Raw genomic sequence first — 19,136 nt, 5'->3', positions numbered from 1 at the left:
CACATTGCACTGTCAGTTCTGCAGAAGTCAGTCAACCACCTGCTTTGGGCCTGGAAAAGATACCTCACCTGCTGTTTCAGAGGCCTTTACAGCCTGGTAATTACAGTCTTCAGGGGAATTGAACTTCATTCACTCAGGCCTTAAAATGGAAGATGCAAGTTGCTGGAATAGCTTCCTTCCTGGATAAAGGAAATGGAGCACTGGAAGATTCCCTCTTGAAGGCTTTTGTTAAGAAAATTAGCAGCACTTGCAGGCATGGCAAAAAGGAAATGGTGCTTTCATTTTAAATTCTGGAATTGGGAGAAGAACAGCACAGGCACAACTCTCTTGCCTTATCACTCCTCTTCCCCATTTACAGCATTTTGATAAAAGCTTTAAATACGTTTCTTGGACATCGGTAAGCTTTAAAATCAATACAATAATGCAAGCAGGGGGAGGAAAGTATAGAAACAATGGCAGAGGGAATATCTTGGTGGCCTTTGGGGGTCAGGAGATCGAGATCTTAATCGGGGACAGGGCTAGATACAATGATCTCTAGTACTCATTGAGTCATAGGCAAAAGCCTTGAGTGTAAATAGGAAGAATTTCAAACCATATGTCCTTAGGTTTGAGCAAAAGTCATTCATTGAGCTCCATCTGAGAGACTCAGTCTCTTCAGTGGTGGGGAAGGATCCAGTAAAGTTGAGGATGCCTTGGAATAACAGTGGAAAATCAGGGAGGGAAATTCAAGAGTAGAGGGACAAGAAGGAAGAAAATATGGAGGCAGGCTTTCCTTTTCTAAATCCCAAGTTGGCCATGAGTAAAACAAGAGAAAATAAGAAGAGACTTTTGTTCTTAGAGCTGTAATAGCATAAAATGTAACAGAGTAAAAGACAGAAATAAAAAAAAATCCCTCCCATAATATTTTCTAGCCTCTGCTTAAGAACTGCCACCAAATATAAATATAAATATATATATTCTCCCATCCCTCCAGGTGATGGTTCCATTGTCAAGCTATACTTTCAGGAAGTTTCTCCTGTTCAAAATGAAATCTATTCTCCTGTCAGTGCAATTTGTGGAAGAGTTCATACATAATGCTTTATATGAGGTCTGAACTGCTCCTCTACCTGTAGCCTTCCATTTTGTGTTAGGGTGAACAACTATAGAGAATAAACAAATTCTATGCTTTAGCTTTTTCTTTGAATTAGAATAATTTCAGAACATAATATTCTGTTTTCACATTCAGCTTCTTTTCAGCATAGTTGAAAATACACTTTTTTTCAGGTTGGCATATTACGATTTTGTGGCATGACGGAATTTGCCAGAGGACAATGGGCTGGTGTAGAATTGGATGAACCTGATGGCAAAAACAATGGTACTGTTGGAAAAGTGCAGTACTTCAAGTGTGCTCCAAAACATGGTATTGCTTTTCATTTTAAAACGTCTTCATATTTCTCTCGTATTAAGCTATTTTTTTAAAATTTGTCTTGTATTATCTGAGTCAATCATTGAAAACTATCCAGCTTAGTCCTTAAGTAGTTACTGATATTTGCTTCCTCTGCATGCCAGTGTTGTAATTTAGATTGATATTTCTTATTCCTGTTTTCAATACTGCTGTGTACTTTGGCTATATCCACAAATTTATGTAGATCATCTAAAATTGATATTTAATAAATTGTTGTATTTGCTACTGACTACTAGGAGGCACTAGGTGACCAGTTTTGTCCTTGTATTGCAACTCATCAGGATAAGTAAACTTCCATATATCAAACGTGTGTGTGAGAGAGAATGTTTGTGAGTGTTTAAGTCCTGGTAGAAGGTGGATCTGTGTGTATATGTGTATGTGTGTTTAAAGCTGTATTGTAAGCATAAGAACTTTTAAATGCTCAGAATGCAATTCCTGTACTGTTAACAGGCTGGAGAGTTTTCCAGGATCAAAATTTTCCACAAGAAAATTTCCATTTTAGGCAACTTATTGTTTGATCACCTATTGCTTATGTTTTATTGTTTGTTATTACCTATCACTTTAATTGCTTTCAAATTTTCTTCACACATCAAAGCTTCTAGTTTCTTTGAATATACTGTTCAAGCCTCATAAAAACAGGTTGTACTTATCATGTATCTTTTCTGCCAGGTATCTTTGCACCACTCTCTAAAATAAGTAAAATTTCTGAACGCAAGAAAAGTACAAAAGCTTCCTCTTCACGACCTTTGCCTTCAGTCAAATCCAGAAAAATTGATGTAACCCACATAACTTCCAAAGTGAATTCTGGTAAGCATGAGAGTGTTTTATGCTTAGTTTGAAGAGCAATTTCTGGACTAAAGTCACAGTTTGTAAGCAGCCTTTGCTCTTAGAGACTTAAGCAATAAAAACGATTATAGCGTTAGGTTTTCAAAGAGTAATTAGGAATAAACCCAACATGCATTGATATTGTGAGCTAATGTATGTTTTCTCCTGTTCTAATTATATTGCTGCCCTGGCGTATTTAACAGACATTACCCATCTGTGGCTGTCTTAGGATTTAGATAAGAGTCTTTTCCAGCCCTAGAGCTCGAAACTGGGACCTTTTAATGCAAAGCGTGTGCTCTATGCACTGGGCAAGTACTCTGATCTTTTCTCCGATCTTTTCTTGGTCTTCTGGATTCTTTGGGGCTCTCCTTCAGGAATTTTCATTTTCTTTTAAACTTTTAAGACATGGTATTAATACACAATCATGTACATTTAAAAAAAAGAAACTATTTTGAAATAGTTCAACTTGCTAATTTTAATACCCATTTTTGATTTCTCAAGTTCTCATTTTCTTTCAAACTTATCATTCCTTTTTTAAAAGAATTTTATTGAGTTTCAAGACAAGGATAAAAGCTACGAAAAAACAAAAAGAGAAAAAACTAAAAAGGTGTGAAAACACAAGAGAATTTTTTTTTTTCAAAATTACAGAAAGATGTGACTTTCAACTTTTAACAGCAAGGTCAAAATTACTAATTACAGTTACTCCTTCCCTTATATTAAAATAAAGGAAAAAAATCATATAGACCTCCTAAACAACTTTTCCTCCCCAACAGATAACACTTATTTAATTATTCCCTTCCTACTACTATTCTACACATTTCTGTCCACTATAATAAAAATCAAACTAAAAAGAACATAATTGTCTGCCATTATACTTAATAGTACAACAGTTTTAATAATCTTAATAAACCCAAAAAACAAAAACAATTCAAAACAGTAGCCTTAAATCAAATCCTTAAAACCATCCAAATCCTTAAAAGCAAATAACATCAGCCAAACCCTTAAAGCAATCCAGATAAACATTCTTTAACTCTTACCCACTTCAGAATAAACCAGAGCAGTTACATATCCCCACAATGTGCACAGAGCTTTTCTCTTGACAAAATCAAACAGCCCAACTGCCCCCCTCAAAAATTCCAGCTTCTCTTCAGAAAACCTCCCATACATAATGACCCCTTCTTTTTCATGGTGTTCCACCAGAAAATCAGTTTCACTTATTGCATGCAGATCTCACTCTCCCTTAAATTTCTCCAGCTCTAGTATCCGATCTTCATCTAGCTTCTCAATAGAAATGCCAATCTCACTCTTAGAAGAAACATGTCTGTCACTGTTGAATTCCTCAATTTCATCCACTACATCACCAACCTGATGGCACATTTTAGACCTCATATTTTCCACAATGTCCTGAATATCTTGCATAAAAGCTTGATAGGAGTCAGAAAGAATCTGTTTAAAATCTTGGTGGAAGTCAGAAAAAAATCTGTTTAAAATCTTCCATGTCTCAAGCAGTAGATTATAACGCCCCCTAGGAGCTTAACCAGCAAAAGTCAAAGATAGGGAAAAGTACCAGAATGTATTTACACAAGCAAGAGTGAGCTAGGCAGACAGTTCTCATGGGAAAATAGAAACAGAAAGCTGAAGATTCAAATCAGCAGATTCAACGTGTAGGAAAATGCTCATATCTTCAAATGTAGTACAAAAATAATAACAGGAAGACAATTGTTTACTCTCAGTCCTCCTCAATATTTGGAAGGAGAATGAAGTCCAAAACTTAAAAAAGAATTTTTTAAAAAGTAATCCCAAAAATAACGATAAGCACCAAGAGAGCCAGCTTCTCCTCGTTGTAGAAAGCTTCTCTTAGGTTATGTATACTTAATCCCCCCCCCCATAAATTTAGTGAATTAGAATGGTCTTAGTATCCCTTTAAGGCTACAACGTAGCTTGGAAAAAGATGACAGCCCTGCCTCCCAACCAACTCTTACCAGTCGAACACGAAATGCTGTTTGCGATCTGGTTGCAAGGAGCCGTCTGGAGGACAGATTGGACGATTCCAGGTGTTCTCCTTTTTCTGGAGAATGTTTCTGGGCTTCAGGAAAACCTTCCTGAGCCCCCCCCCCAAATTGCCGCGTTGTTAGTTCCTCCCACTAATCCCGTGGGCACAGCTACTCAGTCCGCCATCTCCCCACCGGAAGTCCCAATATTATCATTCCAATATCAGCTTTTGATAGCTTTCTCTGAAGACTGGGAGCAATCCTAAGCATGCAGAGGAGATGGATATTGATACAGCTGATTTCCTTCCCTGTTGTTAGATTTTACTCTCTCCAGGAAGGGAAGGTCTGTAGTGAGAGTCTCCCCATTGCTCCAGTGGAAAACCCCTGCAACATCTGTGTCCATATGCATATTGTATAATCAGTTTGGATGAAGGTTGCTTGGAATTTCAGATTCAAGCTCTTTTGTTGCTCCAGCATTCTTCCAGAAAGAGAAAAAGTCCACCAGTGTTTGAGCTGGCATATTTTATTTTCTTGCCCATTGAAATCAAAGGGCCAAGAAAATTTTAAAAAGGGGAAGCCACTTTGTGCCCCAACTTTTTGCCTTACAACTGGAAGCACATAAAGACTTTTAAAAAATTATTGTTCTTTTGAAAGTATTTTTCTATTCCCTTTTATTGCATTAGTCTGGTAGGCCCTTCATTCATACATATACCTTATACATGACATAAAAATAAATCTACTCAGTCCTTAACTTTTGTTCTTCCTTAATGGAGAAACTAACTTTTTTTCTCCTCCTCAACTTGGTGATGAAGATTCTCTTAATTAATAGAAATATGTTAATGGTTTTTAAAATACTTTAAAATACTTCCTTTTCTCTTAGCAGTTATTTTTAAAGGAAATATTTTGTTTTTTTTAATTTGAAAATTCAAATTATTTTAGTTAAAATTATTATTTCATCAGATTTACTTTTTTCCTACAAGATAAAATATTGGTCTGTTGATCTATAAACACATTTATTCCTGTTAGTCTTTTGGAACTGATTCCACCCTGAAAATCTAGTAATAGATTACATTCATCATTCAGTACTGAAATATAACAACAAAGGTGGATTAAGCCAATAGGCATGATTTAGCTGATGAAAAATAAAGTTCTATACAGTATGATTTCTGCAATTTTGTTCATTGCTAACTCTGGCAGGTTGTGTATTTTAGTATGGAATGTAGGTAGTCCTCACTTAACAATCCTAATTGGGACTGTCAACTCCGTTACTAAACGAAACATCATGTAACCATGCCAACTTATGACAGCAGTTCCAGCAGTCCTTGTCATGGTTGTTAAGTGAGACATCACATGACTGGCTTGCAACCTCCTGCCAGCTTCCCCACTGCTTGTTGAAAGCCGGCTGGGAAGGCTGCAAATGGCAATCACGTGACTATGAGACACTACAACCATTGTAAATGTGTGACGGTTGCCAAGTGCCTGAATCACAATCATGTGACCGCGGGGACACTGCAATGGTCATAAGTGCGAGGACCGTAAGTCACTTTTTCCAGCACCATCATAACTTTGAACAGTCACTAAACGAGTGGTCATTAAATGAGGTCTATCTGTAGAGGCTAAATGCAATATTGCTAAGCATTATTATTTTTTCTGCATGGAGGATTAGTATACTTCTTACTTACTCTTTTGGCAAATAACTGCTTTTGTTGTAGAATGTTTTTATATGCCTGTTTAAAAAATAGGCTTGGGTGGTTCAAATGTTTTTAGTGCTTTTACAAATCACAGGTTACAACTTGATACAATATGAAAGATCTGTGCTTAAAATTAACCGCCCAGAGTCCCCCAATGGGAGGAGATGGGCGGGGACAAATTAGATAAATAGAAAAAATAAAAAATCTCCTATGGTTTAATTAGTAGCAGACACATTGCTACTGTATCTCTGAGATCTCTTCAACTGAGGGTCGAAGGCATGTTGATATAATACTGATTTTACTGGCTTGTGAAATGCAAGAAAGATTGAGGCTACATGCACCTGAAGGATGAGGTTGTTCCACAGAGTAGTCTACCACTGAGTCTTTCAATATTTCATTCTCCTTTAGAGGGAAATTTGTATAAATATCTGTTTACCTGTTTCATTGTATCTGTAAAGGTTCAGAGAATATGTACAAAGATGTTTTGGATCTGTTACTTTGACTATGATGGCTTAATAGGTCTTTGCCTATGAAGACCTAGGTCTTTGCATAATGTGTCCAAAGGATAATTTGAGTCTGATCATTTGTGTCTCAAATGAGAACTCTGGGTTGATTTGTTCAGTGATCCATTTGGTTGGTTTGGCTTACAGGCTTATCAAAAAAAGATGGTACTTCCAACTCCACAAATCTAGGCAGTGAAGAAGGAAAGAAAACTGCACCAGGTAAACAAGGTAATGTCTTCAGATATTTTTGGCTGTTATATTTGGTCTGAATAAGAGAAATCTATAATGGTACTGTATTAATAATTTTAGATAAGGTTTTCCACTCCTTGAAAATCCTGTTTGCTTATACCAGGATGTAAAATTCTTTTTCAGTGGCACTTATTTACACATAGGAGTGCTTGGCTGGAAGTCTAATGAGCTAAAATGTGAATAATAATTCATCCTTATTTTAGCCATAAATTGCTTTTGAATCAAATGATAACACACATTGCATAAACTGAAATTTGAAATCATCCATTTGTATTCTACTTCTCCACAAGATATGGCCAAACCAATTGATTGATTGATTGATTGATTGATTGATTGATTATATGCTGTTAAGTCACCAAGAGTTAATGGCCATATAGATAGATTTTCCTCATGATCATCTGTCCCTAACCTGGTCCTTCAGGTCTTCCAATGCTGTACCCATTGCCATTGTAACTGAGTCCATTCACCTTGCTGCTGGTCATCCTTTTCTTCTCTTTCTTTCCATCTTTCCCAGCATCAGAGCCTTCTCTAAAGACCTACGTCTTTGCATAATGTGTCCAAAGGATAATTTGAGTCTGATCATTTGTGCCTCAAGTGAGAACTGTGAGTTGATTTGTTCAGTGATCCATTTGTTTCTTTTTGTGGCTGTATGTGGTATTCTCAGGAGTGTTCTCCTAACACCAGAGTTCAAAAGTGTCAATACTTTTTCTATCTTGCTTCTTCAGAGTCCAACTTTTGCTTCTATAGTGTGTCACAGGGAATACCATTGCTTGCATGATTCTGATCTTTGTAGGTATAGATATGTCATGGTATTTGAGTATCTTTTCCAAGGCCTTCATGACTGCTCTACCAAGTGCTAGTCTGTGGCATATTTCTTGACTGCTTGTTCCTTTACTCTTGATGGTTGATCCTAAAGGCAGAAGACAATATTGTCAGTTCTAAGGCTAGTTGTACCTGTTGCAGTAGTTTGGTGGTCTTCATATTAAATCTTAGTCCTGTTTTTTTCACTGTCCACCTAGACTTTTATTACTAGAACTTCCAAATTATTTATATTTTCAGCTATCAGAGTGTCATCAGTATAGCGCGGGTCACTGAAGAGTCTTCCTCCAATTTTAAAACCACGCTCATCTTCCAATCCAGCCCCCCTTAATATATATTCAGCATATAGGTTGAATAAATAAGGGGATGGTATACAGACTTTCCTTTGCCAGCATGGAGCCAGTGTGTTTCACCATGTTCTGTCTGTACTGTAGCTTCATGACCTGTCTATAGGTTTTCCATGAGGACAATAAGATGCTCTGGAATTCCCATTTTTCTAAGCACATTTCACAGCTTGATGTGATTGACACAATTGAAGGCATTTCCATCATCAAAGAAGCACATACTGTCTTCTTTTGGGTCTTCTTTTTTTTTTTCTATTATCCAGTGTGCATCAGCAATAATGTCTCACATTCCTTGGTCTTTTCTAAAGCTAGCTTGATCATCTGGCATCTCTTTTTCCATATAGGGTTCTAATCTGCAGTGGGTGAGCCTAAGCATTATTTTGCTAGCATGTGAAATTAAGGATATTGTACAATAGTTTGCACACTTTGTTAAGTCTCCTTTTTTTTGGGTATTGGAATGTAGATTGACTTCTTCCAATTTGTTGACCACTGTGTCGATCTCCAGATTGCCTTGCAAAGCTTGGTTAGAATCTTTACTGATTCTTCTTCTGTGGCTTGCCATGTTTCTGTGAGTATTCCATCAGTTCCTGTAGCCTTCTGACTTAGTAATGACTGGAATGCTGATCTAACTTCATCTTCCAATACTAGAGGTTCTTGTAATTAGGGAATATCTTCTAAGGTAACTTGCAAGTTGACATCTCTACTGTATAGTATTTTATTATTTTCCTTCCATCTTTGTTTGATCTTCTTTGAATTGGTTACCACCTGTCCATTGGTGTCCTTTAGCACACCAATTTGAGATTGGACTCTCCTGAGTTCAGAGATCATTTGGAAGACATTCTTTGTCTTTCCATTTCTTTCTGTCTTCAGTGTCTTTACAGATGTCGTTGTAATACTCCTTCTTGTCTCTTTTAACAACTCTCTGAAACTCTATGTTAAGTTCCTCCCTGCACTTTTATTTCTCTTGGCTTTAGCTTTTCTTCTCTTCTTGGAAATTCCCATGGTTTTTATTCTGGTATCCAGTTTGATTTCATGATCTTTGGCAATCTCTTTTCATAGTCATTAACCACTTATTTAAGTTTATTCTTCAGTTCCTCTGACTCTCTATCAATGAAGCTCAGGACCTCAAAGCAATTCCTGATGTTCTCCTTGAAAATGATGGGTATATGCCCAAGATCATATTGTGGAAAGTGGTTGGCTTTCTTCTTCTTCTGTAGCTTAACTTGGAACTTGTGCTTGAGCAGTTCATGATTTTTTTCACAGTCAGCACCTGGCCGTGCCTTTAATATTATTGAATTCCTCCACTTTCTTTTAGCAATAATATAGTCAATTTGATTTCTATGGTTCACAACAAATCAGAGCTCATCCACACACCCTTCTTGCTCTGGCTCTGAAACAGCCCACTTAACTTTCTCAAAGGATATATCTTCACGGATGATCTTTCATCTTGCTGCTGAGACAGAATGAAGCCAGTCCAGGTGGTCTGGCAAGAAAGTGGTGTTTTCCATGGGAAAACAGAAGAAAATCTCCTATGTGAACATTCTAATGCATGTGGAAGAATAGTTTTCAGAGGTCAGTAACTTGCTGGACTCTGGCTGGTCCACTGAAGGGTTATCCTGTCACAGCCAGCTGCTGGGCTTTGTGCCTCTGTGCCTATTTCTGTTTTAGCTGTGGAGAGAGCAGCCAAAACAGAACTATTTTCTTTTTTAGCTTGTTTGGTGAAGGGAGTATTGACTTTGTAGAAGACCAAATGTGGATCTTCTGCAAGATCAATATTCCCATTGGTAAGCTCCTAGCAAGGATGTGCTGGAAAAGTGGCCATTGTCCTAACAGTCAGAAACCACGCTGAGTCTCTAGTGTTTTATTACTGCTACATTAGACAGAAAATCCTAACAAACTGAAGAAGCGTGGGAAAAATCCAGACAGATAAACCCTAAAAGCTAAGGCGGGTCTGATCTCTGTCTCTTTGAATGGCTGCTTAATTCCTCAGTACTACGCATGCGTTTTCCCCCCTGGATAGGGGCCCCCTCCTGCTCACCATCAGTGCTCATGACAGCCATTGGTTTTAGGGAGTCCTCCATAAGGGGTAGTTCTCTGGCCCTCGCCAAGCTATGCTTTCTTGGAACTCTTAATGAAGTAGGTGCTATCAAGCCAATCTCCCCTAGAAGCTGGGGAAAGCATGCACAGTTTCTTTGGCTTTCCTAGATGGTGGCTGCTGTACTTGCCCACAGAATAGAAGGGAGAGAAAACATGGGTGGTGGTGGTAACGCTGTGGGCAGTCTGCATATGGGCAGAGGTGGACATGATGCTTCAAGGCAAAGCAGGTTGTCAACAAATTGGTACTGAGTCCGCCTTCTGATAGTTTGGTTGAGAGGCTGTCAGGCATGTCTAGGGGCCTTTGCCCATTCTTCTCATTGTGTATCTCAAATGCTGGGCCCAGACTGAGTCACTGCCCTTGCCTCTCTGGGCTCTCACCAAAGAGCTTGCTGGAGGGTATGCTGTTGCACCCAACAACAGCAGCAACGGCTGCCTTCGTGTGAGGGCAGTAACTTTACTAGCCTTGTTCCTGAGGCAGGACAACAGGGAGGCAACAGTTTTCAAAATGGAGGAAAAGGCAGGAGGAAAGTACATCAATGGGGCTGTGAGGAAGAGCCCTCCAATAAATGACACTACACACAATAATCCTAAATGCACAGACAATTGTAAGTAATCATAGTGTTCATAAACAAACACATGCTAAGGATCCCAAGCCAATTCATACAACTAATGCAGTGAAATACAACAGTATAAATAAATAAATGATAAAATATAAATAAATAAATCTGAATAGATCCAGCATGCTAAAATCAAACAAGAGAATAAATTAAATACCACATAGAAATAAAAGAATACTTTAAAAAGGAGGAAACGTGAGTTTTACAAAGTTCACACATGCACTTTGGCTGGCACTGGCGGAGTGCCAGACTTGTTTCTGTCAGTTCCTTCCTCATTTGTGGAGCTAAAAAGAGTTACACTTTCAGATTCTCGTATTCCACTCTTTTAATGTTTCTCAGATAACCTCTATAATTTACCATTTTAACATTAAGACAGCAGAATTGATTAAGGTCTAGAGCAATAGAATGGGGTGCGACTGGTAGAAATGTTTGGTCCTTTGATGCTAGTCTCTCTGCTGTTGGAAATGCTCCATCCCTTTTACTGCACTGTAATTTTTCATCACATTTCATAGTGGAAAATTTTGTTGATGAAATGGGATGTTCTTTTGTAAAGATGTTTGAGCCTTGCTGAAGATCTCAAGATGTTTGGCAAAATACTAGTTCAAGGGCAGGATCATCTGATAATCATACGGATTGTGATCCTTCCAGTAAGGGTACATATTGCAAGGAGCGGCAGCTATTTGGAAGTTCTTTGTGATATTTTCTGCACATTGGTACTTGTACATCCTCAAGCCCAAATACTATTTGTATCTGAAAGAGAAATTAGCATTATCTCCAGATCTTTGGATGAATAACTGGAGACTTAAGCATCAAAATCTTTAGTGTCAGATGAAATGTGCCAGAAGAGGAAGTTATAAAAAGAAGAGACAGACAGACATAAATCTTGATAAGGAGCTTATACATCAACATTTCACAAATTGAAATGAAAGTGATTTACCTTCCAATCTTATTTTATAGACAGGAATTTAATATTAATATGATGCATAACAGCATGCTGTAGGCACTAGTCCATGCACTTCATAATTCATCTACAAAATGTCATTCCCCCTGTTTCTCATCAAAGATTTAATAGACTAGCTATCAAAAGCAAAGGACCAAGATCTTTTATTACTTAAGGCTGCATTATTTTTACATTTATGCTCTAGGCTTACAAGTATTATACACCAGTAACATAGGCTTGAAAAACTAAGTGGTGTCCATCATGAGCAGTTAGCTTTATGCTCATGAGGAATGAAAAATGTGACAAATTGATACTTCCTTTCATGTGTTTGTTTATGTGTCTTCTAGATGAGTAACTTTACGTTTTATTATTTTTAGCAAGATATCTTGGATTCAGTAGCTCTTCATCTTCAACTGTATCATTAGACAGCAAGCTGAATTGTCCCAAGAAATGGAATTCCATAAATAATAAGAAGGAAAACAGGAAAGACCATCCTATTTCATCCAAATCTATGGCTGGTATAATTTCTGCTCAATTAGTTGTTGTAATAGACCATTATAAGGATAGAGAGATGGGAAGCAAGCATAAACTTCAGCATAAATCTAAACATCTTCTAATGTAACTGTTAAAATCTATAATACTTGAGATTTTCTAGGTAAGTTTTGTTGTTCCTGGAAGTGTGAGTGAAGCGGCAGGGGAATATCTGGTAAGTACAGTTGTGCTGAAACCACCAGCCCAGCGACGTCCCTTCTGATGCAAACTCTGTATAAACTTCGTCTTTCTGGTTTACTCAATACATAATGGAAGAGAAGTAATTTTCCCAAATTTTCTCATGTTCTCACAATATCAGAGAATGCTACAATTGTGGTTTCTGTGCATGCAAGGATAACTAGACTCAGCTTTCAAAGCAGCTACCTTAGCTTTCCAGAGGACACAGCTGCTTTGATGCTATGAGGACAGGTGCATCTGAATGTTTTGTGCAATCCTGGGAAATAGGTTGTATCTAAAAATCATTAGGGCTGCTGTGGAAGAAAATAGATTATCTATCACAAATGGTAGCACAGGAGATAAGATAATTTCTTTGGCTGAATTTGTTTAGATTTCACATATTTGAAGCGAGTCATAAAGTAACTGTGATATAAGCCTCTCTAACAGTACCAATCTCAATTCCCTTTATTTTGTAGGTACTGGCTTTGCTAAACTTAAAAATGCATACGGATAATAATGTATTAGCTGTTCTAATCCTGTTTAGTTCTGTTAACAGCATAAATGACTGTGATGAGCCTATATGTGAATAATGAGTTAATAGGTATTTTCTTACTTGATGTAATTTGTATATCTCCTGCATTTTGTGAACCCAATTGAACAGAAGGAAACAATACTTCTCTATCCGTGAAGAAAAATGCTTTTGATGAAGGGGAAATTCAGACTGGAGACAGAGTACTGGTGGTAGGACAAACTGGAATAGTTAGATTCTGTGGGACAACCATGTTTGCAGCAGGTAAGTTCTCTGCTTGAATTGTAAGGAAGAATTTGGATAAAATTCAGAAAACTAGTTTGGAAATTGGTTGATCTGCAGCTTAAGGATAGATTCTGTAGAGTGAAAATTTTACTATCTGTTTATCACATGTTTGCCTTTCAGCTGTCATTAAAATATGTAATGTGATTTCCATAAGAAACAACATAGAATATCAATTAAATATTGTACAGTTAATAAAATAATAGATTTACAATAAAAACCCATAGCAATTACACTAAATAGCAATAGTAACAATTAATGTAATATTTAACATAAAGTAAGCTACTGCCTAAAACTCAATGTAGTATTAATGGATAATTTCTGAAGAAATTGTTCTGCAACAAGTTCACCAACTTTTTTTTCCCTGTTGGAAATGATGAAGGAATTTCTCCAACTGAGCATTTAAATTGTGTCTAGAAATATGCCAGAATGGGACACAGAGACACAGTGGAGAGGACCTAACCCTGGGTAGAACTGTTTCATGTTCTAATTTTCAAAATAGTTTTCAAAAGCAGCCCCTTGTACATTGAAGCAATTGTCTTATTTGAAGAAAAAAAGTAAGAGGGTGAATATCCTATTGGCCAAACTATGTGCACAAACAAGGTGCTTAGCATACAGTATTTTAGTGAAAGCCACCTTATAAAGGACAGCCAGTTTGGTGTAGTAGGCTAGAAACCGGGAGACCACGAGTTCTAGTCTTGCCTTAGGCACAAAGCCCACTGGATGACCTTGGGCCAGTCACGCTCTCTCAGCCTTCAGAAGGAGGCAGTGACAAACCACTTTTAGAAAACCTTGCCAAGAAAACTGCAGGGACTTGTCCAGGCAGTCTCCTGGAATCAGACACCATTGAATGGATTAAAAAAAACCTTATAAAGATATCTTGTCTAGTAAATTATAAAATAAATTTAATTTTGTGTTGAGTGTAAATTATTGGCTTTATAGATAGTTATGGAGCAGAACAGTTAGTCCCCTGTTTATTTTATTTTGAAAAGATCCCTTGAAATGTTAAGTTAAAATGCTATCAATCATGATACCGTAGTGCTTTTACTTGCTTGGTGTTTAAATGGTTTTGTCATCTGGAACTCTGATGTACATTTAGCTTGGTTAGCTGTTTATTATTATCTCTTGTTCATGCTGTTTTGGATGGCCCCTCTTGGGATTTTAATTAGACCTTGGATGTTTTAACTTGTTTTATATTCTATGTAAACTGCTATTTGATTATGGTGAGGTAGAAATGAATAAATAAATAAATGGACCACAGTTTTTTTTAATAGATGAAAGAGCATATGGCAAAGGGCAGATAGAATAGATAGTCTACTCTGCTCTATCTACTCTACCAGAGTAGATAACAGAGTAGATGGAGACATTATGTTTTCACCTGATAGCATGTTGGAAGAATTAATAGAAAAAAATGAGTGCCGTAAGGGATGTACTGAGAAAGTTGAGTTGCTAGTCAGCAGCAACAACTGAGTATGTCTGCTCTTTTTTCAAGAAGATTGTACTCTGTAGCATCTCACTTGAGCTGAGATAATTTAAAATACAGTATCCTAAAACTTATTTAACTGCAGTCACTGATAAACTTGCAGATATGTCACTGTTGCCTCTGAAGCATTGATTGTTCCTCTAAATTGAAAACTCTGATTTTAAAGCTTTATTGTTCTTCCTACACTGAATTGCAGTATTTAGCACCTGACATCTCACTTTCCGCTCTTTGTTCCATCAGCTTCTTTGTATGTAGCAGTGGAGTTAAATGCTAAAATACAAGTTGAAACAAATTTTGAGAGAACACTGTTGCCTTAATAGTTTACAGAAGGTGATTTATTTATTTGAAACAGCCTTCCCTTCCTTTGGTCCTGCAGATGCAAAGTGCTAGGAGCATTTCTTTTCAAATGAAACACTTCTTTTTAATGAACAATAATACTCCATTTGAAAGAATGTATTTCTTGTTGCAGGGCTTTGGTGTGGTATAGAACTGGATAAACCTCATGGAAAGAATGATGGCTCAGTTGCAGGCATACAGTACTTCAGATGCCTCCCCAGATACGGGATTTTTGCACCACTGTCTAGAGTGCAGAGGTAAGCATCATAGTGTGTGATTTCAGCACCAAATATTTTTCATTGTATTACTTTCATTCAGAATCTTTTTCCAGCTGGAGGGAAGCTTGGGTCAGTATCATTCTTGCCAACATTTAGATCATCCTTATTCTGATAAAAGCTTGGTCAAAGAAACTAGTAAGTCTTCAAAAGTAATGTGACGTAATCAATAAAGTTGAGTTGTATTTTGAGCCTTCTTTTTAGACAAACAGGTGCATCTGATGTTAGTATATGGAATCTAGTAATTGAAAGAAAGATTTTTGAAATCTTCATTTAACTTCTAATAGTACAAAGTAGAATATAGCTCAGTGGTAGAACACATGCAAAAATTTCTGGGTTTGGTCTGTGACATCTGCAGGTAAGACTGAGAAAAGTTCTCAGTCTGAAACTGTACCCAGTGTGTTTAAATAATTCTGAGCTAGGTGTAGATGTTTTGTATTTCTAAAAAGAAACAGTTAAGTAAATTGTTTCTTTTGTTTAAGAATAACTCTTCATTATCTACAGTAAAAAAGTGTCTTCCTTTGTTACCCTGAAAGCTTTGGATACAGGCCTGGAGTTCTCCAAAAATTGCTACCAAATTTTAATATTTAAAGTGACAGAAATAAAAATGATTGATTACATAGGGTCTAACCATGTTAATTATAACTAATTAATTAAATCATAGTGTCCTTTATGTTAAATGAGATATATTTTGTCCTAGACCTGTTCTATGTACTTTTTGGAGTGCAAACTCCAATATGTCACTGAGAAGCTAAGTTGGCCCTTGGCCCCCCAAAATGATGTACAACATTATATTAGGGTATATGAAGTCTAAGGACAATTTTAAAAACTCAAAACAAGATGGTAAACATTTTGTACTAATTTGGCTCACCTTCAAGTCTTGCTAAGCTGCCTTACAGGGGGAGGGGGTGTTGCTGGGGGAATTGAGCGAAGAATGCAGGAGTGTATTCCAAAAATATGTATCCCACCAGAGTCACCCGAGGTGTGAAGGTCATCCCAGCTGCCCAGCTAAAACAAACAGGCACCTATAGCAAATAGCAGCAATATAGGAAGATTCAGGAGGCAAATTATCACTTTAGTGACAATGGCAAAGGTATAATTTCATACTGATTGGGATAAGGCAGCAAACTACCCTGTGTTTTATCAGTAAAGCCACATGGATAGACAAGGTTAAGAGGTTGATGATAGAGTGCCAGATGATGGGCCTCTTTAGTCAGTTGGTACTTAACATGCAACTGAGGAAGAATTGAGGATTTTTCAGAGTATTATTTGTGTTTTTATTATGTGGCTAGATTAAAGCCTTCACAACATCTACTTAGCATAAAGGGAAAGAAAATCCAAAGATAAAAGATAAAATTACTGTAGGAACATGGGCTGTAAGAAGCATGAACATGGGAGAACTCAACACTGTGAAAGATGAAATAAATTGACTATACATCTTAGCATTACTGGATTGACATGGACAGGAACTGGACACTTTCAGTCAAAAGATCATATTCTTACTACTTGTAATGGTGTGTGGAAATGACCTTGGAAGACAGGGTGAAGAGATGCAGCCAAGGGAATGGTCAGATAAAAGGCAACTTAGCCTGCAACAGGCTAAGTTGCTGTCCGACAGCCTTGTTTCTTCAGAAGCTCAATCTCTTCTGGGTCAGGTAGATCCAGGGACCCACCTACAAGGCCATTCGGAAGAGTTTTCACAGCATCTGCAGGATAAAATCACTCAGATCCATTCTAAGTTGGACTTGAAGTGTGAAGCGGATACTGGGGAGATGCCAGGGGAATGTATTTACCCTGTTATCTGGGAATGGTTTGATCCTGTTGGGCCTGAGGAAGTGGACAAGATTCTCCTGACTGTGAATGCAACCACATGTCAGCTTGACCCATGCCCTTCCTGGCTGATAAAATCAGCCTGGGAAGTGACTTGTGGTTGGGTCCAGGCGATGGTTAATGCACCCTTGAGGGAGGGGGTGATTCTGGCTGCCTTTAAGGAGGCACTGGTATACCCCCTCCTCAAGAAGCCATCCTTGGATCCTACTATACTGGGCAATTTTCGCCCTGTCTCCCACCTTCCCTTTTTGGGAAAGGTGGTTGAGAAAGTGATTGCGTTGCAGCTCCAGAGAATTTTGGAGGAAACGGATTATCTGGACCCCTTTCAGTCAGGTTTCAGGCCAGGATATGGGATGGAGACTGCATTGGTCGCACTTATGGATGATCTCTGGCAGGAGTGGGATGGAGGGAGTGCATCCATCCTGGCTCTCTTGGACCTCTCAGCAGCTTTCGATATCATTGACCATGGTATCCTTCTGGGGTGGCTCAGGGGGTTAGGGGTGGGCAGTGTAGTTTTGCACTGGTTCACCTCCTTCCTCCAGGGCTGTTCCCAATCGGTGGTGATAGGAGAGGAGAGATCCGGCCCTTGACCCCTCCATTGTCGGGTTCGGTACTCTCTCCTCTCCTATTTAACATCTACATGAAACTGCTGGGTGAGATCGTCCGTCACCATGGGATGAGGTATCATCAATATGCTGATGATACCCAGTTATATATCTCCATCCCGGGTGAAGTAAGTGATGCGGTCTTCACCCTTTCCAGGTGCCTGGGGGTTGTGGGGGCCTGGATAGGGAACAACAGGCTTCAACTGAACCCTGGTAAGACAGAGTGGCTGTGGATTGATGGCTACTCGGGTTCCAGGAAGTTGTCATCTTTGGTTCTGGATGGGGTGGCACTGCCCCATTCGGAACCAGTGCGGAACCTGGGGGTCCTCCTGGATTTGCGACTCCTGCTCGAAGAGCAGGCGGCAGTCGCGGCCAGGAGGGCCTTTGGACATCTTTGGGTGGTGTGTCAGCTATGCCCATTCCTGGACCGAGATGCCTTCTGAACAGTCACGCATGCCCTTGTCATCTCCCATATAGACTACTGCAATGCGCTGTACATGGGGCTACCCTTGAAAAGTATTCGGAAGCTTCAGCTGGTCCAGAACGTGGCTGCGCGGACAGCTATTGGGGCTGTAAAATCAGCCCATGTGACACCACTGTTACGTGAGCTGCCTTGGATACCAGTTTGCTTCCGGGTCCAATTCAACGTGTTGGTTATCACCTTTAAAGCCCTACGTGGCATGGGACCAGGGTACCTGAGGGACCATCTCGTCCCCATAACATCGATCCGTCCCACCCGGTCAGGCAGGGAGGGCATGCTACGGACCCCATCAGCAAAGGAATTTCATCTAGCGGGGTCCAGGAGGCGAGCCTTCTCTGCAGTGGCGCCCGCCCTTTGGAACATCTTGCCCCCAGAGTTGAGACAGATTTCCTCACTCTCGGACTTCCAGAAGAAACTTAAGACTTGGTTCTGCTGCCTTGCTTGGGAGGGGGAGCGTGATAGCTCCACCTGGGGATGGCTGGCACCATACCACCGCTTAGTGATCCATCTCCACTTGGATTTTATGTTTGTTTTTATGTATATTTTTATGTAATTTTTATGTGGCTATGTTTTAATGCTATTTATTGTAAACCGCCCAGAGTCCCCCATTGGGGGAGATGGGCGGTGATATAAATTTAATAAATAAATAGAAATGTGAGTAAGGCAGGAGGCTCAGAAGACACCCTCTCTAGTTTCTTGGCAATGAAAAGGGGATGGGAGAGAGTTCTACTTTCAGATTTGCAGGTTTATGTTATTGTAACCTTACAATAAACTAGAATTAGCTCATCTGGCTGTGTTTCCTGTGGTCTAACTTGCAAGGCTGACACTACTCTACATGAAAAATAAAGAAGGAATGGTGTTGCTTTCATGGTCAGAAGGGATATAACAGAGACAGTCCTTGAATACAATGCAGTCAGTGACCAAATAATATCAATTAGACTTTGAGGACAACCCTTTAATATGACAGTTATTTAAGTTTATGCTCCACCAACTGATGCAGAAGAAGAGGTTGATAAATTTTATGGTCAAATTCAATCTGAAATTGACAGAACCTACAAGCAAGATGTAATGCTTATGATTAGAGACT

The 19,136-nt window shown here is 38.7% G+C and overlaps 1 protein-coding gene across 4 annotated transcripts in view; it reads left to right on the top strand.

Annotated features, from left to right (window-relative positions):
- Positions 1–19,136, top strand: part of CLIP4 (CAP-Gly domain containing linker protein family member 4) — a 54,116-nt gene that overhangs the window by 27,296 nt on the left and 7,684 nt on the right. For 2 of the 4 annotated variants that reach the window (XM_063304520.1, XM_063304511.1), the window contains exons 8-13: positions 1,264–1,399; positions 2,114–2,251; positions 6,602–6,682; positions 11,898–12,038; positions 12,890–13,021; positions 14,992–15,115. In XM_063304520.1, the coding sequence (XP_063160590.1) occupies positions 1,264–1,399; positions 2,114–2,251; positions 6,602–6,682; positions 11,898–12,038; positions 12,890–13,021; positions 14,992–15,115 (752 nt within the window). The remainder of the gene's footprint in view (positions 1–1,263; positions 1,400–2,113; positions 2,252–6,601; positions 6,683–11,897; positions 12,039–12,889; positions 13,022–14,991; positions 15,116–19,136) is intronic. The other 2 variants (XM_063304529.1, XM_063304537.1) reach the window with 2 other exon arrangements.

Source organism: Candoia aspera, chromosome 1 (assembly GCF_035149785.1).
Source record: "Candoia aspera isolate rCanAsp1 chromosome 1, rCanAsp1.hap2, whole genome shotgun sequence".
Taxonomy (NCBI): Eukaryota; Metazoa; Chordata; class Lepidosauria; order Squamata; family Boidae; genus Candoia; species Candoia aspera.
Note: the sequence above shows the minus strand (reverse complement) of the source record. Positions and strands in the feature narration are given on the sequence as shown.